The sequence below is a fragment of the Orycteropus afer genome, unplaced genomic scaffold, assembly GCF_000298275.1.
Source record: "Orycteropus afer afer isolate SDZICR_OR568_19922 unplaced genomic scaffold, OryAfe1.0 scaffold00006, whole genome shotgun sequence".
NCBI classification, from domain to species: domain Eukaryota; kingdom Metazoa; phylum Chordata; class Mammalia; order Tubulidentata; family Orycteropodidae; genus Orycteropus; species Orycteropus afer.
In genome coordinates this window covers 3289061-3312640 of record NW_006921593.1, presented here as the reverse complement: position 1 = coordinate 3312640, position 23580 = coordinate 3289061, and the positions used below count along the sequence as shown (strand labels likewise).

Genomic DNA, 23580 nt, shown 5'->3' with positions numbered 1-23580 from the left:
GGTGGTTCAAACCCACCAGCCACTCCTCGGAAGGAAGGTTGGGCAATCCTACTTCCGTAGTGATACTGCCTCGGAAACCCAAGGAGGGGTTGCTATGAATCGGGGCTGACTCGACGGCAAACAACAACAACAACAACAATTAAAAAAAAAGAAAAAAAAAAAATTCCTAATACCACCTGCATTCAAAACGACTGAAGGAAGCGACCCATTTCTTGGGGATTTTTTTGTTTCCCAGAAGAAGCCATGCAAGAAAGAAAGCTTATAAGAAAATCCCACCAAGGAAGGTTGTAGCGTAAACTCGGTGTAAGACAGTATCTTCCCTTTGGCCTCTGATTGGTGGGGGGAGAGAGTACAGGGGAACAAGGGGGAGAGAGGTCTTCCTGCCTGATGAGGAGCCAGAAAGTTCTTGGGTGATGGAGCCCCCGCCTCGGCAGAGCACAGCTCTGACGCCCTGCCAACGGTGCTCCTGGTTCCCCAGGCTGGGAGGGGCCTTGCCCCAGTTCACTTAGCAAACTAGAACCCCACAGAGGACTCCGTCCTCCGAGCGACTTACAGCAAATTGTTTACCTTCCTGCCTGTCTCTGGGCTCAGTCTTCCCATCTGTAAAATGACGCCGTTGATCTCAAGACCCTTCCCCGAAGAAACGCAACCCATCTCTGGGCCAGGACACAGCTTACCTGGCACCCCTACAGCGCCCGGCACACCTGGGACCACGCCTGGAACCACACCTCCGGCCCCTGGCACCAGCCCTCCCAGGACTCCTGCTCCTCCGGCACCTGGGGGAGTGTAGAATGTTCTAGCCCCGTCTCCCCTCGCCATCCCACTGCAGTGCCCACTTCCTGGAGGGTAGGGGGAGGAAGTCACTGGTTTGGGGCACCAATATTCCTAACGGTGGGCAACTGGGAGGAAAGTTCAGTGTGGCTATGGAAGCGGGGCCAGGGTCTCCTGATTTTTGCTTAGGCTTTTTTCAGCCCTGGAGGCCTGGGTGGAAGCCTGTTTGGCCCTTCCGTCTGGAGTTGCTCTGAGCTTGGTGCTTGGGCTCCAAGGGGAGGGGAAGAAAGGAGGGGACCACACTGGGCTTGGGAACTGGCAAGGCTGGGACACTCACCATACTTAGCGGCCTTTGCAGCAGCTGCTGCCTGGGCTGCAGCTATGAGGAAATGAACAACAAAAAAGAGACCCTCAGAAACCTTGAACTGGGCAGTGCTGACAAGCTCTCCTGTTCTGAAGGCTTAGCAGACCCTCCCCGTCTCCCGCAACTCCTGGGCGGGAGGTCCTTGCTTCCAGCACCTTAAAACCCAGTCTGCACTCCCCTGCACCCCTGCATAGCCTCATGGGAGGGGAACCCTATGGCTTCACAATAGCTTTCCCCAGACTGGACGGACTCACGTGTAAGGCCAGCTCCAGGGACTCCGGCCCCAACTCCGACTCCAATGCCAGGAAAGCCCCCAGCACCAATCCCAAAAGTGGGAATGCCTCCGACTCCAACTCCGGCTCCTGCAGAGGGAAGAGAGCCAAAAGGAAAAAGACTTCAGTGGGAGGGGCTAGGGGAGAAGACGCACCTTCGGGCTGGCCTCCCCCCAGTCTCGTCCATGGAGGACAGGACATCCCGGAATCCCTGGGCCCCAGTGGCCTCTTCCGTGAGCCTCACTGACACCCTCCAGGTCCTCTCCCAGCCTCTCTATTCTCCCAGCATTCTGTTGGATGTGGAGAGAAGTGGGTGGGATGTCCCATCTCCCCAAGCCAGACCTGGGGTCCTCTGAGAGGGCCCTGGGAGGGCTAGCCCTGGATCTTCAATCAGTCAGCTCCATGGGCCCATGATGAGAGACAACCGGGGAGACATAGTTCTGGGACCCACCAGATCCAAGTCCCAGCTCTGCCAGTGCCCTGCTAGGCAAGGCACTCCCTTTCTATGGGTTGTGAACGATGGGTGTACAATAAGGGAATGGAAGATTGCTGAGGGTTCTTCAGTTCTCACAGGTAAAGGCCAGGCCGGGCCGGGAGATCCACACTGCACTCACCGTACTTGGCTGCTTTGGCGGCTGCTTTAGCGGCTGCGGCTGGTGGCACGGCTCCTGGAGAGATCAAGGGGGACACGAACGTTCAAGAGAGAATCAACAAGAGCTATCCGGTAGCTATACCTCTGTCTACCCATCTGTCTGCCCGTCCACATCCTTTCTATTGAGTCAACATAGAATTGTCCACCCATCCATTTACCCTCTCACATCCCCATCCATCCATCCATCTGTCTGTCTGTCTAACCATCTACCCACTGACCCACCTATCTGTCTGTCCATTTGTCTGGCTATCCTTACACCTCAATCCATCCACCTACCCACTTCTCTTTCTGTCCATCCAATCACCCATCTAGCCAGCCATTTAGTCACCCATATGCCTATCTATCCATCCAACCATTTCTCCAAACGTCATTTGTGCATTTGTCCATCCCTACTTCTATTCACCCATCCTCTCATCTGCTCATCTTACCAGTGATCCACCCATCATCCTTTCTGATCGTCCACTCATCCATCCATCCATCTTCTTGCCACTTATCTAGCTCCTCTACCTGCCTATCTATTTGTCTTTCCATATACCATCCATCTTTTTACTCATCTGCCCATGCTTCCATGTATCTACTCATCCTTGTATCTTTAGGTTCATGCATCCACCTACCCAATCATTCATCACATGCCCACTCACTTTCACACCTAGTTGTTTATCTGCCCATCCATCCGCCCATCCATGCACCTACCCACCAATCTATTCACCATTTATTGAGCACCTACTTAGCTAAGGGCTGGGAACATAGAGATTTAAAAGACATGGTTCTTGCACCTGGGAGCATATTGACAGTGAGAAGGTGAATCAGAGAAGATGATACTGGCAGTAGCCAACTGGAAGGTTGTTATAGTCTTTGGTAGAGAGGATGAGGCATAGCCAAATGTATGGAAAGGAGAGGACAGATGGGTGAGATGTCAGCATTCAAAGGCCTTGGCCTTGAATATAGTCCCAACATTCTTAAACATGTAGAAAACCCAACTCACCTGGTACACCTATGATACCTGGCTCTCCAACACCTGGGACTCCAAAACCTGGTACTCCAGCACCTGGGACCCCAACACCTGGGACCCCAACACCTGGGACACCTACTACTCCCCGGCCAAAGCCTGGTCCACCAGGCACTAAGCCTCCAGCAGCCCCTGTAGAAGAAAAAGGATTGTTCTCCTGGCCTGACCCCACGGGCACCTCAGAGGGCTAAGGGCCGTGGCTCTGGGGAGCTGTGGAAGTGACAGGTGTTGAGTGCAGCTTCGCACTTCCCTCTACCTGGGTCCAGCGGAGGTGGGGAGGGACTGAAAGAGTCCCTAAAGAGCTCTGAGGGTTTGGGGGTGGGAAGAATAAGAGCTATCTCTAAAACAAAGTCAGAACTCTGGCCAGGTGGGCACCCAGGCAGTTGGTCCTCTCTGGGGGTCGGGGTGGAAGGAAGAGGTATTCCACAGGGACCCCTCCCCCTCCCCTGTGGACCAATCAATGGAGAACAGTGGAGATGGCATTCGAGGCAGAGTGACCAGCTTGGACAAAGGCGAGGAGACATGGGACAAGCCTGTTTGGGAGATGGGGCAGAGCAGCGTGAATAGTGGGGGCAGGCCCACATAACGGCCTAGAATTGATCTGTTCACTCTGTGTGGAGGCCGTGGGGAAGCTGTCACAGATGGATGCAGGCAGAGCCCAGGATGCTTCACAGGACCAGGGAGCCCTGGGGCTGCCACCCCTGCGGGCACTCACCGTACTTGGCTGCCTTGGCAGCAGCCTTGGCAGCAGCCGCTGCAGCCGGAGTCTCGACCCCTAGAGACACAGACAACACAGAGGATGGAGACCGTCCCTGCAGTCGTCTCAGGGACACTTCCACCCTCTGCAGGAACCACACTACATGCAATGCCTCCAATGCCAGCAATTTCACCAGCCCCACCTGGAACACCGGGAACACCGGGAACACCAGGAACACCCGGAACTCCGGGAACGCCGGGAACACCAGGAACACCAGGAACACCAGGAACACCAACCCCTCCGATACCAACACCAGGGAGAACTCCAACTCCTCCAGCACCTGCCGAGATGGGGACGAAGCAGACGTGACTCCTTGGCGTCCCTCCTGAGGCCGGGCAGGAAGGCCACTCGGGAGCCAACAGCTTCCCGGTACAATCTCATCCATAAACCAGGCCCAGTTGTCTCCAGCTGGGCCTGCCTGGGAAGGCCCCCCACCCCACTGTTCCTTGACTCACCCCCAAAGTGTCCATTTCAACACGCTCATTAACGGACTTGTATGTTTTCAGACAAATCCATTCTAATCACTGCCACATACTGAGAAACCACAAGCGGCCAATTCCCGGGCCAGAGGGGCCCCGTAGGAATGTTCAAGGCTTCCTCTCTGTGTTCCGAAGGCTCGGCCAAGTTTGTAATCCAAGCGGCCTAGCCACCCGGCTCTGGCGGCCCCTAGAGCCCGCTCGCCCGCTCCCACATTCCAGCCTTCTCCACCAGCCCGCTGGCCAACGAGCCTCGAGTGCTTGGAGGGAGGGGCCCATGAGGCCTCCATGGGGCAGGCCTCCTGCCGGACCCTTTCTCCACCTTCTCGCCCCTTCTGGTTGTCGGGAGATGTGGTCTGTCCTACTATATGGCAAGAGGAAGGGCCCCCTGGGGGCTAAGGATGAAAGAGAAAGGACCCAACCCCAATCGCCAGACTCTAAAATAGGGGATTACCGGGGACAGGGGGGACAGCTGCCTGCTCTGCCCCTTGAATGAGGCACAGGGGCCATGTCACATCTTTGCAATGCTACCCCAGAGATCATAGGTTTGAGGCTCACTCAGTCACTCACTCACTCACTGACTGCCATTGAGTTGATTCTGACTCATAGCTACCCCATTGGGTTTCCAAGGCTGTAGCTCTTTACAGAAGCAGACTGTCCCATCTTTCTTCTGTGGAGCAGTGGTGAGTTTGAACCACTGACCTTTTGGTTAGCAGCCAGATGCCTTAACTATCAGAGCTCCTTAGGGGTTTGAGGACCCAGTTAAAATTTTTACAGGACACATTAAATTGATACATAACTATTAAAATTTTAAATGCTCATATATGTTCCACCAAAATTATGGAACATATTAAGGAAAGGTGCCCATTCCTTCCTGCTTCTTAAATTCACCACACGACAAACTCTACCTTTGTTTTAAGGCTTGAATCAAACATCATTTTCTCTAGGCAGCCTTCCTAGAGATTTTTCCACAAGTAGAAATAACACCTGCCTCTTCTCAATTCCCACAACAGGGCCGAGCTCTGCCCTGCGTGCTATGAAGGGTGCATGGTTGGATGGATGGGTAGGTGGAGTTGAAAACATTGGCTCTGGATGATCAGTGGTGGTTGGGGCCAGCTGGGTTAGTTGTCCGTGAGGTGGGATCTCCGTGGTGATAGGCATGGGAAGGATGGGGGCTGGCGACTGGCAGGAGGGGACCCCAGAGGTACTCACCATACTTTGCTGCTTTAGCTGCTGCGGCTGCAGCCTGCGTGCCAACGCCTGGAGGAGAGGGGAATGGGGAGACTGAAAACTGGGCTCCAATTGCTCCAGAGCCCACTTATCCAGCCCCCAGAGAACCCACCCGTTCCCGTGTGGGCATAGGTGGGGCCTTCACCGTAAGCAGCGGCTCTCAGGACTGCTGCACTCAATGCAGGGCGGGCTGGCCTGCTTTCTGGAGAGACCCTGGCTAGCCCCAAGGACTAGAGCCTGGGCGCCTTCTTGCCTGGAAGTGGAGTGACGCTTCCCTTACCTGTTCCAGTTGGGTACCCAGCCTTGCCCGCTGCACCAGCCACTCCTCCGGGCCCATAGCCTGCGAAACAGAGAGGCTCAGTGGTCATCTGGGCAGATCTCAGAGCTGCTGCCTTCCCCTGCTATGCCTTTTGGGGGTCAGGTTGCCCCAGTCACCACCCTGTCACCTCCAGCCAAACTGTAAACACAAGCTTATGTGTGGCATTTTACAGCCAGATAATGTTGATTAAACCCATTTAACTGATGAAGACACTGAGGCTCAGGGAAGAAAAAATGATTCCCCCAAGGCTGTGTGTTAAGGGGGAGGGCCAGGATTGAGGGCCAGGCTGAGTTCAAATTCCATTTCTTTCCTTAGGGGATTCCCATTCCAAGACTCGCCCTTCGCCCAGCTTCGTGGTCTCCTAGCCCCAGGCAGGGGCCACAACACCCTGCCAGGACCCTGAAAGTCTACAAGGTCTAGGAGGGCCTGACTTACCATAGGGCAGTTTTCCAGTGGTGTAGGGCAGTCCGTAGCCACCTGCAAAGAGGGCAGTTTGATTCAATGGCTGCCTCAGAGCAGGTTCATACCTGATTGGGACCCTGCCTACCTATGTGCACATATATACCCCCACCAAACAGAGTCACAGCTGCCCCAACACCTGAGGTAGGTCCCTCAGGAACCTGAGGCTCTCGGGAGAGCAGAGACCCTGGGCAGAAGAGGGAGTGGACATCCCTGTCCCAGGCGGGTCTGACAGGACACACGTTCCCCCACAAATCCAGGTCCAGCCATGGCCGTATGTCTGACTGTCTTCCTAACTCCCCACCCCCACAGCGAACATCTCATTGTCTGAGTGATAGGGGGCAGGGTGGTTGACAACAGAGGGGGCTTTCCAATGAGGAGTGTTTCTTCCCATCACATAAGTGGCTTCCCATCAGGGTCCTGGTTCTGTGCACGCGTGCACCTTTGTGCATGTGCACACTGTACATGTGTATGTGCATATGTATGCATGCGTGTGTGAGTTCAACACCTGCTTTTCCTTTGCTGGGGACCAGAGAGGGAGCTCTACACCCAGGTCCTGGCTGCCCCATCAGAGACATCTGTGGCCTAACAGGCCCTCTCAGGCTGGATACTCAGCAGAGAGGCCGAAGGAGCTGGGCTGCCTCTTGGGTCCTCCTCCTGACTTACCTGGCAGCTTGGGCGCCTTGATGGGGTACCCCAGTGGGACCCCAGGCTGCTGGCCCCCAAAGGGTCCAACCCCTGTGGGACAGAGAGCAGCATCAGGACCCGGCTCTATAGGCCGCAGCCAAGGCTCTCCTGGGGCCTGTCTAAGCCCTTGTCCTCACATTCCCCTCTGTGTCCCAGCCAGGACAGCTCCCACTGCACCCAGAAGATATGCTGTCCACAAGGTCCCCTGACTATCACTGGTCACTAAGCGCTCCCCAGTGACAGGTCACTTCCTCCAGGAAGCTGCAGGGCCCTCTCCCTCCTGGGCCTTCAGCCACAATTGGGGCCTGCAGCCCTCACAGTGCTTAGGTGGTCGGGTTTCTGGGCTCATTTGGGCTGCCCCATGGATGAGGATTGAGGGTAGGGAGTCAGGTCTGTGGTGACAGCTCTGTGCTGCAGCTCTGGTCTGTAGCAATAGGTGTGAGGGAAGTTGGGAGGCCTTGGTGAGTTTCAGGGTGCCCAGCCCCTCCCAGGGCAAGAGCCAGCCTGCCTAGCTGCCCTGCTAGCCCCCCACCAGGGAGGGCCCAGCCTTGCTCACCTGGGATTCCGGCAAAGGCACCTCCACCTGCAACGATAAGGAGCTGTTACTGCAGCTGGGCACAGGGCACCCCTGGGTGGTGCCAGGCATCCTGAGAAGCGGCCAGCTCTGCCCGGACAATGCTGGCTCACCCTGCCCTCGCACACACTCTGCGATTCCCAGCTGTACCCACCCAGAAGGCAGAGCCCAGGACCCCCTACCTCTCACTCCAGACCAGAGGGAGGGGCTGGGCGGGCCCTAAGGGTGAGGGAAGGGTCCCACCATGGCCCCAGCATTGGCCACCACACACCTGGTGCCTTGGGCTTGACTCCTGTTCCAGTGGGAACTCCAGGGAGCACCCCTACACCAGGGAACCGAGCTCCTGAGAGGACAGAGAGTGGGGGGCAGTGAGGCCCAGCTTGGCGGCCTAGTCCTGGGGCCACACAGCTGACCTTTCAGTAGCGACCGACTATCAGTTCCTGGCCCAGGCCCACCCGGTGGGTGGAGAGAAGACCCTTAAGTAGTCACTTTCCTTCCTTGTCTGGCCCAGGGTCAGAAGTTGTAATCCCAGCCTGTCTCAGTGTGAAGTTGGATTGAACGACAAACTGCCCTGAGCACAGGGGCAGATTACCTATCCAGAAAGGAAGTTGAGCACGGGCTGCCTTGTGCTTATTGACTAATCTATTACTTACTTGCTAATCTGTAGGAAGCAGTTTCACTACAGGTTATCAAGTACAAGTAAGCCTGTGCTTACCTGCTTCTGGGGGACTCGGTCCCTGTCAGGGACTGTCAATTTGAAAAGAGGCTTTGATTCTGTAGGAAGGTGCAGTGGGTTGGTAGAAAGACTGATGCCAGCCACATCTAGAAGCAGAATCTTGGATATGGTGAAAAATGTGAAATTGTTCACTACAGATTAGTAAGTAAGCACAGGTAAGCCTGTGCTTACCTTGCTTATCGGGTAACCCGACAGTGCCTGACCGCCCTCAGAAAGCAGATTGGGGAAAAACTTCTTTGAGTGGAAGCTGCCTGCAGGCGGGAAGCTTGGGCACTTTGGTGCTACCACTTAATATTTATTCTTACCATGTATGCATGCATGTGTCTGTGCACACACATGCATGAGCAAGTACACATACATGTGAATGCACACATGTGCACATACATGACACATGCTGCCCAGAGCTCTCCATGTGCCTGGGCCCCCGCCTTTCCCGTTTCCCCTGGGGTTGGGCCACTGCGGCCTAGGAGGGCAGGGGTGGGACACTCTGTTATCGAAGCCCACAGAGCAGCCTGGATCTGGGCTTTTTGGGGAATTCAAGGGGTCACGTGTTGGGTGGGGTGGCCAGGCCCTGGTAGGAAAGGAGGGTGAGGGACTCCTGCAGGGCAGATGCACTGGCCAGGCCCCCTGGTGACTCAGAGCTTTTGGGAAAGCTGACCACACTGGGGACTCAGTTCATCCTGGGGCCTGTCTTGGGCTATGATAATGGGCTGGGCCTGGGGTCAGCGGAGCGGTCAAGCTGACTATTCTTTGTGGGGTCAAGGCCAGTGACCATGTGTCCATTAGCCTGTGCTTTGAAGCTTAGGGAAACAACACTGGCCAGGACCTCATGTTGACTTCTGCTGGACAGAGAGGCCCCAGGGAGGCTGACAGGGGCTGATTATCTTCCCCGTCTCCCTCCTTGCCCTCACCTGCGCCTGGGAGCACTCCACCTGGGTACACGCCTGGTAGCCCCACACCTGTAGTCAAAAGATAAAGGAGGAACTGTGAACAGCAGCCCAGCTTCCAGGAAGCTGGCCCAGCCCCCACCCCCCAGCAGCTCTAGGGCTCTGGTCCCAGCAGGCCCTGGGCCGATGGTGCAGCCGGGACGGATGTGGGGCGGCCAGCCCTCCTCCCCAAGTTTCCGAAGTCATCTGCAAACTCTTCTGTGTGTGGATTTATCTCTGTCTCCCGCCTGTTTACATGGCCGGCCCAGCCTACTTCTGGGCTAACAGTTTCCAGATGTCCCCTCCCTGCTGTGTGGACTCAGACAGGCTTTTGTTGAACCTGAAGTCACTTCCGAAAGGGCTTGCAGCGGAATGAACACCAGCTGGGAGTCAAAGGGCCAGGCTCATCCCAGCTCCACCACTGACTCCCCGCCTTGGGCCTCAGTCTCCCCATCTGTCACCTCAGACACAGAGCTTTTCTCTGCAGCCCCTTGTGGTCCAAGATCCTGGGATGGGAGTAGGCCCTGGGCTCCTCTTCCCAGCTTCGCAGACCCCAGGCACCGCATTTTGGGCCTGGCTGTTATCTTTGCCCCACCTTCTACCCTCAGTGTGGTGATGGGGCCTCTGACTCTCCCTGACCTTTGCCCTCCAGCCCCGGGGACTCCACACTGACCAGGCACTTTCCCAGGTTTCCCTCCGACTCCGACTCCAACACCTGCTCCGGGCTGAGGCACCACTGCACCTGTCATGAATGGGACCGAATCAGGGTTGACTCCACCCGGACCTGCAGCCCCAACTTGGGCAAACTCGGGTGTAGCCACCATACCTGTCGACACTCCTAAGCCACCGACGCCGGCCACACCGCCAAGCCCAGCACCTATGGAGTCAGACGTGGTAGGAGTGAAAAGTCTGGTAAGGGAGGTAGAAGGGCCTTGGGCTGCATGTCTTCTTCTTTTTTTTTAAATCTCAAAATACTTTATATTTTATATATTTTTTCCTTTATTTTGGCTGAAAGTTGAGCCATGGGAGTGAGCTCAGTGTCAGGTTTGAAGGGTGACTCAGGGCCGTAGTCTTAGAGGTTCCACCAGTCTCCATCAGACCAGTAAGCCTAGTCTTTTTTTATGATTTTGAATTTTTCTTTTTTAAATTTTTTATTCTGATTTGGGTGAAAGTTTACAGAGCAAATTCATTTTCCACACAGCAGTTCATACACATTTTGTTTCATGACATCGACTGCAATGCCCCACAATGTAACAGCTCTCTTCACACTCCCTCCCTGTAGTTACCTCTTTCTTTCCTATGCATTCCTCCCGCCTGAGCTGTCTCCCTGTGCAAACACTGCCCTTCTGTGCTCCCACGACTGATTGATGGCTCTAAGGAGTGTATCTACCTGATGCAAATGTTCACCTCATGTTCCCGTCTGTGGTTGGGCTGGAAGCCACGGGAGTGAGTTCAGTTCTAGACCTGAAGGGTAACTAGGGGCCATAGTCTCAGGGGACTCACTAGGCTCTATCAGACCAGCAAACTTGGGCTGCACGTTGAAGGCTCAGCATTGAGGTCTGGCCCTGCCACCCACTCACTCAGGCCAGGGCAAAGCCAGTTTGCTTCCCGTTACCAGTGGCCATTGAGTCAACTCTGGCTCGTGGTGATCCTGTGTGTGTGTGAGAGAAAAGCTGTGCTCCACAGGGTTTTCAATGGCTGATTTTTCTCAGGTAGCTCACCAGGCCTGTCTTCCAAGTTCCCTCTGGATGGATTTGAACTGCCAACCTTTTGGTTAGTGGCTGAGTGTGTTAACCATTGGCACCCCCCAGGAACTTCTCACTTGCCCTAACCTCAGTAGTTGGAGAAGAGAATCCCACCACCTGCCTCCCAGAGGTGGGCTGAGGAAAGGTTTTTGCAAAGGGCTTATGCCATGTCCCAAAGAGTAACACTTACCAGCCTTGGCGGCTTTATAGGCTGCAGCAGCACCAGCTACTCCACCAGGCACCAGAGCCCCCGGGTAAACGCCTGCAGGAAAGGTGCCTAGCCCTGTGGAGAGGAGGGTGGGGTGAGGTCCTGAGCCACCGCCTGGCCCTGCACTGCTCCGGGAAGCACGTTCTATGCTCTTCTGCAGGACTCGAGCGCCAGGCAGCGACGGCTGGACACCTGGGCTGGTGTGGTTCTGCTCAGTGGGCCCAAACTGCACAGATATTTTAGGGTCAAGTGTCTGCACCCACTTCCTCCAGAAAGCCTGCCTTGAACCCCGCTGAGCTGAGAGGCTCCTCAGAGTGCACCCGGCTGAGGCTCCTTCTACCCAGCCCTCATCACTGCTCCTAATGTCCCCGGCACCAGCTGGGACACCCTCACGTCCCGGGCAGATGCTCAGGGCAAGTGCAGCAGCGTCGTCTGCAGGTCAAGGCCTAGGACAGGGCTGGCTCTCCTGCACCCTGACTGCTCTCATGCTGGACAGAAGCCCTGGACTTCTCTCTGGTCCCTAGAGGGGCACCTGGCCTGTGTGCCAAGACTAACCTGCCCCAATGCCAGCTCCTGCGAGCCCTCCGACACCTGCAGGAGAAAGAAACAGAGATGAGTGAGAGAGGCTGGTGGGTGGCCATCATTCCTGGGCCTGGGGGAGAGTCTAACTGCAGATGGGGGCAGGAACCTGGCAGTGCTGTGGTCAGTATGGAGCCACTCTGTTGCAGTCAAGCTTTTGGGACTTGAGGGCCAGTCCTGAAAAAACAGCAGACACCCTTTGATGACCAGCTACTACGTGCCATGTAGACATGATTGCTTTGAGTTTCCATAACAGCCTGGAGCCAAGCCTATGTTTTTCCTAGAAGGCCCGCCAGCAGCCCTGTGATGCTAACTAACGGAGGCCCAGCGGGCCTTCTACAGGGCAAGGGCGGCACAGGAGGGGCCAGAACAGGCAGCCGAGCCCTCGCCAGCCCGGGCCCAGCCTGCCCCACTGGACCTCCTGCCCATGTCTATCTTCTGTTTCTTTGCAGGTGCCCCTTGCCTCTGTCATCTCCCCTTCCCTTGTGTCTGGGGGCCCCTCTGTCCTCCACTTTGACTCCTCAGCCCAGGCCATCTGTCTATCTGTCCATCCGTCCAGCCTCCCTGCACTCAAGGAGCGTGCCCACTCGCAGACTGATGCTCAGATGTTTCTGGGAAGCCAAATGGGTCCCTCTGGCTCGCTCCCTGCCACATCTGGGCCCAATCGTGCCTCCTCCCCTCCAGGAGACATTCCTTGGCCTTGGCCGGGGACCCTGGGCAGTCGGGTTGGAGTTCACAACTGTGCCGGATTTGTTTCCAATTATGTGAAACTCTTTCCTGCAAGCCCTAGCCCTGGGCTGCCAGGGGCCCGGGCCCTAAGGGCAAACTCTTTCTGAGGGACCGGCCGTAAACGTGGGGGGTTGCTGAGCCCTGGCTTCCACTAGGTGTGCGTGGCCTCCGTCCCCCCAGGCTTCCACTTCCTCCTTGTGTGACCTGGACCCATCTGAAACTCAGTCAGCTTCTCTGTGAGAAGGGTCTCACTCCTGGGCGGCTGTGACTGGGTGGTCAGGCAAGGCCACGGGCATGGCTGTACTTCTTGGTACCACAGCCCCGCCTCTCCCCAAGCCTAGCTTCTCTCAGCCCAGCCTGTTTCCTGAGCTCCAAGAGGGCAAGGGACACACTTGATCATTTCCTGTTCACAGTGGGGCTGGGAAGAGAGGAGGGGAACTGAACAGGAAGTGAGAAGAAGCTGAGCAGGGGTGGAGTGGGTGGTCAGGCCGGCATCTGCCAGGCCGAGGCCCTTGCGGGGTGCCAGGCGGCCCCTCCACAGGCATCTGCTCTTTTCCCATTTTCTCACCCCTACTGGGGCAGGAATGGACCTCTGGACTCACCTGTCCCAAATGGCCCAAGAAGTCCAGCACCTACAGGGGAGAAGAGTGGCCCCGGCTGGGGCCTGAGGTCCTGGCCAGCCCAGCCCACCCTCTGCTCAGAGTCGGTCCTGCTGCCCCCACGTACTCTCTGGTTTTAAGAGCTCAGTTTTCCCATCGACAAAATGTCTGTTAGGTCCTCTACTTCCCTGGACCAGGGAGCCAATGGATGGAAAGTCACTCGTACGTGCGCCTGTGGGAACCCAGTGGGTACTTCCTGCTCCTTCCTGTCCTTCCCACCCCTCTCGGGTTGGTGGCTGGCATCTAGCTGGTTCTTAGGGTGCAGTGTGCAGGCTCCTAGCTGCCAGGTCCCTTGCTGCAAGCCGGCTTGGGCTGGCCCACCGCTGGCCCAGGGCCCACATGGAGCAGCTGCCAGGCTAGCCGCCCTCCACTCGCCGAGGGATTAATTGTTCCCAAGCAGAACACATGCTGCCTCTGCCCCATTCCATCCTGCCTGGGCAGGTCTGGACGACCCCACAGCCCGGATTGGGGGACCTTCCATCAGACGCGTCTCTGTGGCCCTGCCAAGGCCTTTGTAGCCCTGAATCCTGAGGCAGAAAGATGACCCCATGAAGTCGTGGGATGCAGCCCTCCGGACAGCAGAAGGAGGTGCCCGACTCTCTTCTTGATCTGCTCCTGCACCTGATCTGGAAGTTTTTCTGAAAATCTACCCTAAATCCTTCATTCAAAGAGCCAGCAGCCACCCATCATGGCACTGTAGGAAGCGGTCTCAGTCATCCCTCCCAGTGTTTTAACCCAACCTGCCATGTCTCTCCTGCTACCTATGAGATCAATCAGTGCCCCTGTGTAGCTGAGCAGGTGGGATCTCCTGGGTCAAACACAGTCCCACCTCCAGACCTTGGCCCACGCCAGCCTCCTCCTCCATGAGAGGCCCTGTTAAGCTCCCTCACCTTCCGAGAAGGCAGGATGGAGGTGCTGCCAGGGAGGGGAGAGTCCTGACAGACCACAGGAAACCCCTTGCCACAGCATCCTGCCTCCACCTCTTCCCTCGACTGGGCCCCAGCCCTGGGGTTTCACAACCTAGACGGCTTTCAGGGAAGGGGAATCTGGGTCTTGCAAATGCATTTGAACTTGGATCATCAGTGAACATCAGGATTTCGTAAGAGCTGTTGGACATCCAAATTGTGTCCTAGAGCCTTGGGTTTCAGAGCCAGGGTGACATGGTGCAGGGTGGGGGTGCCAAGACCACATGTGGAGTGTCTCACACTGATGGGGCTGTAAATCTGGCCAGGGATGCCATTTGCCACACCTGCTGCTCATTCTCAGGCCTTTCCCAGATGGACCTGCCCTCCCTCTTTCCTGGGAGTGTGTTCGTTGGAGCTGATGGCGGACCCTGGTGGCAGATCTGAGCCCCGTGGGTGAAGCCAGGACAGAGCCAGCCACACCTTCTTACTGGAAAACTGCGTAGTCTCCTCCTAGCTGGAAGGGGTCTGGGATCAGGAAGTGAGCTCACTCAGGGGCCAGGAGCAGCACTCTGCCTGGGCTTAGGGTCTGGGCTCAGCGTGGGGTTAGGATCAGGACTCAAAGTGGCATCCAGGTCAGGGCTGTCTGGCGTCTTAGTCTGGGCTTAGACAGAATCAGGGATCAGGGGTTATCTGGGCAGAATCTAGAACCACCATCTGTGTCAGGGTCTCAGCATACAGTTGACAGGCTGGAGAACCAATCAGCCTCTGAGACCCCGCAAGGAGGAAAGGTCTTCAGGCAGCTGGGGTGGGAGCACATGTACACTTGCAGGGGAGCTGGTGGGGACCCCTTGCAAAAGGGGGGTCATCAGGCTGCCTCTAGCCTCCTTCCCTGGAAGCCCCGGGCCTGGCATCTCTCAGCTGATAGCTGGGGGGCTGTCACTGCTGTTACCTCCTGCCAACTTACCGGGCACACAGTTTTGTCCATCTCACCCCTACCCCCTGGCCTTGCCCTCAGTGTTCCGAGGCCTTGGGTCTTACCTGGCTTCGGCGGTTTGACTCCAGCCCCCAGAGCTGCAGAGAGAAGGGATGGCAGTGAATGTGAGCCTGGCCACACGTCCTATCCTGTATCCCCTGGTGAGCGAAGGGCCATGTGGGTTCTCTCCTGCTTTTGGGAAGGGTCCTCTTGCTTAGAGAGGGGCACTTTTGGGATCCCAGCATCCAGCCTGGGGGCTGGGAAGCCCAGTGTGGCCCCTGATTTATGCTCTCGGAGCCACAGTTCTCGGCTTTAAAAGGGGGCAATAGCACAGCTCAGCCAGCTTCATAGGGATGTTTTTGAGGATCCAAAGAGATATGAAAAGAGGCAGGACCACCAGTGGAAGAGCCCAGAATGGGGCTCAGGGGCCCAGTGTGTCTGGTTCCAAGACAAGTCCCCCTGCTGGACACCCAATCTGGACAACAAGGGGCCCTGGCTTCTGGGACGTTGGGGGTGCTGAGGATGTGAGTGAGTGAAGGCAGGGCAGGGGGTCCCTCAGTGAGGAGCCAAGCTTGGCTTCTGAGCTCACCTCCTGCTCCGAGGCCCCCGAGACCAGCCCCTGTGTTGAGGGAGGTGGGGGAAAGAGAAAGAGATCAGTGTCCCCCCTCCCGAAAGTACTCCCTCCACCCACGGTCCAATCGCTCACAGCCTGGCTACCTGCCTTCAGGTGAGACTTAACCTCTGAGGGCCTAGGTTTCCTCATCTGTCACTGGCCCACAGCCCTGCACCAGCTCACGCCGTCAAGCGAGGAGGATGCTGGCTTCTCCCCTCACTTCTGCGCGGTTCTAAACACCCACATACTCTTTTTCAGTGTATAAAATACGACTTATGATTTTCCAGTACTTTAAAACATGCTACTTTTTTCTAAATTAAAATAAAAAATGACCTTCCCCCCAGTGCCCCTGTTCCCACACGGCCCTTTTTCGTTCCGGGGTGGGGGTAGCTTTTTATCTGCAGGTTACCAGTGGACCTGTTGCCACTGCGCCAACTCCAACTCATGGTGACCCCCTGGGTGTCAGAGTAGAACTGGGCTCCACAGGGGTTTCCAGTGGCTAATTTTTCAGAAGGAGACCACAGGCTTTTCTTCCAAGGCACCTCGGGGCCCCCAGCCTTTCGGTTAGCCAAAAACCAAACCCACTGCCCTTGAGTCGATTCTGACTCATAGCGAACCCCATAGGGTTTCCAAGGCTATACATCTTTACGGAAACACACTGCCTCATCTTTCTTCTGCAGAGCAGCTGGTGGGTTCGAACCACTGACCTTTGGGTTAGCAGCTACTCATTTGCTAATCAGTTAATCATTTGTACCACCCAGGAGCTCTCATCTGCCTATAGTCATTACTTTTATGTTATTTTTACTTAAAAAAAAAAACAAAACAACAAACCACCCAGCTACACCGCAGATCCATACTTTTTAAGAATTGCATAATATTTTCAGTTTACTCAGTCATACTCTGTGGCCAGGTGGGTGTCTAGTTTATGTTTTTTTTGCAAATAACACCCCTATGTTGTCACAAATTGTTCTCTGTCCTTTTCTTTTGTACTGTTTCCTAAGACTGGATTCCCAAGAGGAGGGTTAAGGGGACGGTGAACTTTCTCATGGCAACAATGTGTGACCACACCCACCTCCCCATGGTCCACACAATGCTTTGTGTTTTAGCTTTCGGAACATGTAGGCTCTCAGGAGCTGTGACACTGTGCCACGCACGCTGTGTGTGTAAGTGGGGGTCTTCTGAGCTGACATGTCACTGCTCTTCGTCCTGCACCGTTAAAGTACGTGATTGTTACAAACACACTTGCAAACAGGTGTGCGGAAGTTTTGTGTACGTTACCTGGATAGTAGACTCCTCCAGGAATGGCCCCTGGAACAGCCCCTGGAACCCCTAGAAGGAAGTAAGCAGAGTCCTCAGTTGAAATCCAAACCAGTGGATTCCAACTCATGGCGGCCCCATGGGTGTCAGGGTAGAACTGTGCTCCGTGGAGTTTTCAATGGCTGAGTTTTTGGGAAGTAGATTGCCAGACCTTTCTTCTAAGGTGCCTTCGGGTGGATGCAAACCTCTAACCTTTCAGTTAGCAGCTGACTGTGTTAACTGTTTGCATCATCCAGGGACTCTGAGTTGCCATTAGCCAGAATTAATTAAAGCAGGTAACAAGCACCATGACAATATTGTGAATCAATAAAGCAATCTATGTTTACTGGCATTTCCTCATTCTCATTGCTCAAAGTGGCCCCGTGAGACTGAAAGGCGGGGATTGCTCTCTTCATTCCCATAATGTGAAATCTGAGGCTCAGAGAGGTTAAGGGACTTTCCTGTGAACACACAGCTGGAATAAGGTGGAGCCTAGCTTCAGACGCAGGCTGCTTCTCTGAGTGTGACTGTCTGCACTGCGTTACCTGGGGCCACGGAGAGGGTCTGTCAGGGGCTGGTTCCGAGCACCCTGTCCTGGCAGCTGTCTCTCCTCGGTGCTGAGCAGAGTGGGGCTGGCAGGGCCTCAGCAGCAAGCAGTGAGGAAAACTGCTGCAAACACAGTCTTTCCCACACTGATGGGACAACATGAGGTCAGCGGGCCCGGACACTGGGCAGCAGGGGTTGGGTGGGGCCCTGGCTGTGGGACATGAAGCTGTCTTAGGAGGCGCCAGGGCCCAGAGGGGGACACCATGAATGAACAAAGTGAATAGTTTCCTAAGGAAAAGCAAATTCACTGCCTCAGCCAAGATAAGTCCTCCCAGACCAGTGAAGTTTCCAGTGGGAAGAACAGCAATGCTGGGCCCCAGATGGAGGCCTGAGTTGTAGTCATGGCAACAGATGGATCCGGGTCCCAGACCAGGCCCTAACTCCACCCCTGAAGGGCCCCCAACCTTGAAAAGCCCAGGTCCTTCTCACTGAAAGGGGCTAGGGCGTCCTGTGGGTGTGGGTAGGACTGGGGGCAGTGTTGGGCAGCTCTGTAGTGTGTCTACGGTGGCCTTCCAGCCAGACGTCTGGTTCCGCAGCCTGACGACATTGCACAGCTGGCCCTGCTCGCCCCAAGGCCATGTGAGCCTCAGCTGTAGCCCAGCAGGGGGTTTGTGGGGTGCCTAGCTGTCATGGCTACCCTGTGCCAAAGCCCCAGCACCACCCCTGTGCCTCAGCCCCCCGGGACTGCAATCTCGGGCTTGGAGTGTGCAAGCATCTGGTCCAAACCGTGGCCTCCGGGGGCTGGGCCTGCTGGCAACGAGCGCTTCAGCCCTGTCATCAGCTGCCAAACACACACAACCAACCCGGGCCTTTGATGCCGTCCCTGGCTCTGGCACCCACCTCCCGCTCAGAAGGCTGTCTCTTATGTGTCTTTGTTGGGCTCCGGGCCTTGCTCTGCCCCAGCTCTCTCTGCTCCCCTCACCTCCTCTCTGCTCCAGGGCAGACTGCAGGGAAGACCATGATGGGTGGAAAGATCAAGGGGCTTAGGGCAGACTCATCTGGCTTCTTGTTCTGGCTTTGCTCCTTCTTACCTCCTGTGTGATCCTGGGTAAGTCACTTAACCTCTCTGAGCCTCATTTGCAATACAGGCCTGATGAATCACTGCCTTCCTTACCAGGCTGCTATGAGTTGTCAAAGGGATCAAGTAGGAGACTGTGTCCTGCTCTGGGTCTTGTACACAGAAGTAGCCAAAAGAAATGATGACCCTTCGTCCCCACTTGTTCTAATTTCACTCCATGGTTCACGGCCTGGGGCAAGGTTTACAGCAGATGCTCCATAAAGGATGAGTGAATTAAGTGGAGGGGAGGCAGGGATGTTGGCTGTGGGGCGTGTCTGGGTCTGACTTGCTCCACCCCCAAATGCCTTAGGATCTCGCCCTCTGGCTTAGCTGAGCCTCATGTCTTCTCTCCTGGGGGTCTTCCCTCCCATAAACTCCCTTTCCAGGCCACCAGCCTCCCCTGCCTCCTTCTCTCCAGCCCCAACCATCTATCTCTCCCCACTCTCCATCTCTGCAATTCCAATCCTAACAGTGTTTGCCAAGCACTGGGCCTAAGTTCCGACAGATTTTGACCCTGTTTTGCACTGAGGACACGGAGAAGGCTGAGACACCCTGTCCAGCCGGCCTCTCTCCAAATGCAGGACAGGTGAGAATGAAACAAGGCCATAGCTGATGAGGAGCCTTCAGAAACATAGCAGCCTCTTGTGTGCCCCAGTGGGTCACCCTCATTCCCACGCCCACACTGCCCGGCAGGAAGCTGGGTCCTCTATCCAGGTCCTCCCCTTCCACCAGGACGGAGCTCGAATTCTGCCTCCTGCCTCCTTGAGCTGGTGCCGCTCACTGCCTGCGCTAGGCAGTTGGCCCAGGGCAGTTGGCCTGAAGCATGTTTGTCTTGTTTTATGTGGGTTTGGCTTGTTCCACCAACTAGCCCAGAGTGGAACTTGCCTCTTGCATCTTAGAGTCATGATCCTAGGTCTTAGGGATTGTGACAGTTTTCTGGAACTCTTTCTGCAAACATCCCCTCGTGCTGTTGCATACCTTCAGTGACAGGAAGCTTACCACCTCCCAGCGCTGTCTGCAGAGAGGTCTTCTTCCTACTCAGATGGAATCTGTTCCTCTGTCTCTCCGAGCCTCACATCCCACTCAGTTCTCAGGTCTAACTCAAGTGCCACTCTGCTGGGAAACCTTCCTGGATGTCCTGGGACAGCTGCAGACCACCCTCTCCTGCAGCCCTGTTTCCTCTATCCCTACACTTCTGTTTACACGTCATCTATTTCTTCTAGACACAAACTAGTGTGAGCAAGAGAGGAAATTAAACCTTATAATGTGAACATACGACAAGGGTCCAATGGTCCACGTTTGCAAACTCTGAACAAGAACAGTAACATTCCCACAATTCCCTTATTTGACACATTTTTGTAGGTATGACATTACTGCAGCCTCCCACCAGCCCTTGGAGTTAGGTAGGGCAGGGATGCTGCTCCCAGTTTACAGCTGGGAAAAACTAAGACCAGAGAGATGAAGTGCCTAGCCTGGGACTCACAACTGACCCCAGTCTCATGCAGGGCCCTTTGCCCAGGATCTGAGCTCCAGGTTCAAAGATCTGGGCACAAGGTCTTTGGGAGCCAGCTGCAGGCCAGCGGGCCTTGGCAGGGGGCTGTGCCAAGCCAAAGTCCAGAGGACTGGCTTTGGGGAGCAGATAAGACCGCACGAAGCTGTTTGTTGTTTGTGTGCAGAAAGGCTGCCAAAGGGTTTTCAAAAACAATCTGTCCTCCTGGTGGGTGGCTCAGTCCCTGTCCCACCAGCTGGCATGCTTGCCCTCCTGCAGTGGCCCCAGCAGAGAGGAACACCTCAATACCAGGGGCTCTCACCCCTGTGCCCAGGCCCTTCCCCAGGCCAAGTAAAGTAGGGCTTCTTGGGTGGGACCTCAACATTGGAACTGTTTCCCAGGTAATTCTAATGTGCAGTGAAGGTTGCAAACCCCTTGCTGTAAACCATCTCAACTTCTGAAATCAGGGAAAAAAAAAAAAAAGAGAAAGAGGAAGTAGTACCACTAGCATCAGCTGATGGTCTTTTATGATCTTGGGAGAGAATTATGTCTAATTTAATTTCTCTCACTGTTTTTAACTGCATAGGGGCCTCGGGGCAGCTTATACTTAAAGCAACTTCCGATGCATCCTACCTAGGTCTAGTCAACCCTCGTCTCCTCAAGCCTGCCAGGAAGTCCTCTTTCTTGCCTCCACTGGCAACATGGTCTCTTGGAACTGGTGAATTTGTGCAAGTGACATCCTCCAGCCAGGTAGAGGTGTGTGTGTATGTAAGACGGAGATCCGCTCCTGCTCCCAGCTTTCGGAAACTATACTCAGACTCCAAAGCTCATCAGTTCACATGCCCCTTGTTCAGACCCAGTTCCTCTAGACACTGGGACAGAGCTGAGAGTCTAACGTTGGCACTGAGGACACAGGAGGATGTTGACTCTGCTCTAGGACATGCCACCTTAAAGGAAGCAGCCCTTTGTCTGCCTCTTCCCAAATGTTGCCTGTGAGTTTGGCCCGGAAAGAGAGCTGGCTGGGAAGAACCTCCTGGGTTGCCTTAACCTGTCTGAGCCTCAGTTTCCCCAACTCTCAGGGTTGCCAGGAGGACTCTGCCATGCTCCAGGTGTATGCACTGCCTGGGAGGGAGAAGCAGGCAGATGCTTAGGGGCCCGACTGGGGGGAGTAGTTCGGACAGACCCAGAGTGGCTGCTTTCAGGAACTGCAGTGGTCGGTCCTCTGGGACCCCCTCACTGCCCCCACCAGACGTCGTCTGTTGGTGCCCACGTCCCTGATCTTCGTCCAGACCCAGGAGCTGACCCTGCACAGGAAGCCCCTGCTCCTAGCCGGTCAATCTCACGGAAACAGCTGCCGCCCTGGCCCGGGCTCGGACTCCAGCCCACTGGCCTCGTTGCCATGAGTCTGGTTCTCATGGCACAGAGGACTCCCAGGAAAACCAGACCACTCCCAGGCCACCCCCTCCAAAGTCTCAGCGTGCACCTCCCTTTTTCCATAGCCAGGATGCACGGCAGTGTTTCCTACATCTAGGGGCCCCCCGAGCTGTGCAGTAGCTCCCAGGTGGCGCCCTCAAGCCCAATAAACAGCCGGACTGGGTGAGGACACATGGCAACAGTCCAGCACTGCCCCAAGACGCCCCAGCCTCTGCACCGGCTGTACGCTCTCTGGCAGGAGATGACGCTGTCCCCAGCCTCACTTTCCTTGCCTTCATCCCATGACACATGCACATACACACGTGCGTATCCACACATACACTCACACACATGCACACACACACTCCACACACACACATTCATATGCACAGTAACTACCCACACCTGATGACACAGCGGAGCAGTAACCTCATTTTGCACACATCCATGCTTGTAGGGTGACAGACTTTTGCACATGTTAACAGGCACCTTCACAGCCCCTCTGCCCCCCATACTGTCCAATGAAGAGCCATGAACAGGCATTATACCCTCCTGGACGCCCGTCCCCAGTCAATGACATACTTGGGCATAGACACACTGGCCACACTTGCACACACGCACACCTGTGCAACAGCACCCAGCACCCCCTCCCTCATTCTCCATCAGAAACCCCAGCCCTGGGACAGACCACAGCCACAGCCTCCAGCCATAGACCCACGATCAACATAGTCCTAGTCCTTCCTCAGAAGGGGGCCCTGACTTCACAGGGGACAAGGAACCTGCTGGGGTCACACAGCTCACTGTGGCTGAACTGGTCGAACCCAGGTCCTCTGTTCCCTGTACACGCATGCACACTCAACTGGGTCTACAGGTATGTGAACTGCCTGGGCCCAGAGACCCAGTGGGACCCCTCCACGCCCTTCCTGGCATGCTGCATCCCTGCTGGTGGCACCCAGAGCTGACGGGCCCTTGCAGTCTCTTAGGGCACCAAAAACCTGGACGTGGGCTTCTGTGTGACAGGTTTGTCCTCAGCACTGGGGTGGCTCCCGGGAGGGGCAGTTCCCAGGGTCCAGTGGCTGAGGACCCCCCGGAAGGCCCCCGGGGGTGAAAGACTCCCTGTTACCCTCCAAGCCCCCTCTAGTCCATCTGGTCACCTGGCTAGGAAGACCCACAGGGTGCGGACAGCGCCGGAACTGGGTGTGGGGTCCTTACCTCCGGGCTGTGCAGGGTGCAGGGTAGACAGCAGGAGCAGGAGGACCCCGGGCCGCAGGGCTGCAGCTGTCAGACCCGCCATCTCGGGGAGAAATGCCCAGCTTGCTCTCTGCGCCCCGTTTTATCCCCAAAGCGTAATTGCTGCCTCGTCGGCTGCGAGGGAAGGAGGGAGGGAGAGAGGGCGGGCGGGAGGGCGGGAGGAGGGGGAGGCCGGGGAGGGGGCCAGGGGAGGGGGCAATTACGAAAGGGCCGGCTCGCAGCCTCCCGACTGGGTCTGACTGGACTGTGGGCTTTTTTTCCTTAAAATACATACACACTTGCCCGCGGGTGTGCGCGCGCGCATACACACACACACACACACACACACACACACACACTAGTGTTCCCCATCGCTCTCCCTCTGTGGCTGTTCTTTCGCAGCTGGCCCCATTCCCGCCAGAAAGTGCGAGGGGGGCCTCTGCCAGGACAGCCCTCGGGAGAGGAAGCAGGAGGGAGGGCCCAGCAGCCCGGCCAAAAATCCCGGCCCCAGCCAAGGCCTGAGTGGCCAGGCCCCCGCCCCTCTGGCTGGGCCCCGGGCCCAGTGAGGGGACACAGGCCAGCTGTCTGTCCCACGCCTCTGTCCCCACCTCGGCCCGCCAGACTCCCCAGCACCCCCAGGCTTGGATAGAGACAGGCCCTGTCCAAAACTGGGGAGGGGGGTGTTGGGGAGGTCTGGGGTCATGTCTGCAGAGGCTGAGAGGCTGCAGGCCAGACAGCTGCCTGGGAGATGCTGTTCCCTGGGGCTCCCGGGGGATGGGTGAGGCATCCTAACACACCACAGGGTCTTCATTCTGCGCAGGTCAAGGTCCCCAGCCCCACACCTAG

At 56.1% G+C, this 23580-nt stretch overlaps 1 protein-coding gene across 1 annotated transcript in view; it reads right to left on the bottom strand.

Moving 5' to 3' along the window:
* ELN (elastin) overlaps window positions 1-22798 on the bottom strand; it is a 39077-nt gene extending 16279 nt beyond the window's left edge. Inside the window, exons 1-23 of the mRNA XM_042781047.1 lie at window positions 22717-22798; window positions 16922-16972; window positions 15620-15649; window positions 15096-15128; window positions 11741-11776; window positions 11168-11260; window positions 10059-10109; window positions 9906-9974; window positions 9224-9265; window positions 7840-7913; window positions 7746-7752; window positions 7553-7573; window positions 6976-7047; window positions 6286-6327; window positions 5812-5871; window positions 5514-5561; window positions 4004-4105; window positions 3784-3843; window positions 3063-3200; window positions 2013-2075; window positions 1390-1494; window positions 1109-1150; window positions 678-776 (exon numbers count right to left, since the gene is read on the bottom strand). Coding sequence (XP_042636981.1) covers window positions 678-776; window positions 1109-1150; window positions 1390-1494; window positions 2013-2075; window positions 3063-3200; window positions 3784-3843; window positions 4004-4105; window positions 5514-5561; window positions 5812-5871; window positions 6286-6327; window positions 6976-7047; window positions 7553-7573; window positions 7746-7752; window positions 7840-7913; window positions 9224-9265; window positions 9906-9974; window positions 10059-10109; window positions 11168-11260; window positions 11741-11776; window positions 15096-15128; window positions 15620-15649; window positions 16922-16972; window positions 22717-22798 — 1420 coding nt within the window. The remainder of the gene's footprint in view (window positions 1-677; window positions 777-1108; window positions 1151-1389; window positions 1495-2012; window positions 2076-3062; window positions 3201-3783; window positions 3844-4003; window positions 4106-5513; window positions 5562-5811; window positions 5872-6285; window positions 6328-6975; window positions 7048-7552; window positions 7574-7745; window positions 7753-7839; window positions 7914-9223; window positions 9266-9905; window positions 9975-10058; window positions 10110-11167; window positions 11261-11740; window positions 11777-15095; window positions 15129-15619; window positions 15650-16921; window positions 16973-22716) is intronic.
* Window positions 22799-23580: the final 782 nt, after the last annotated feature.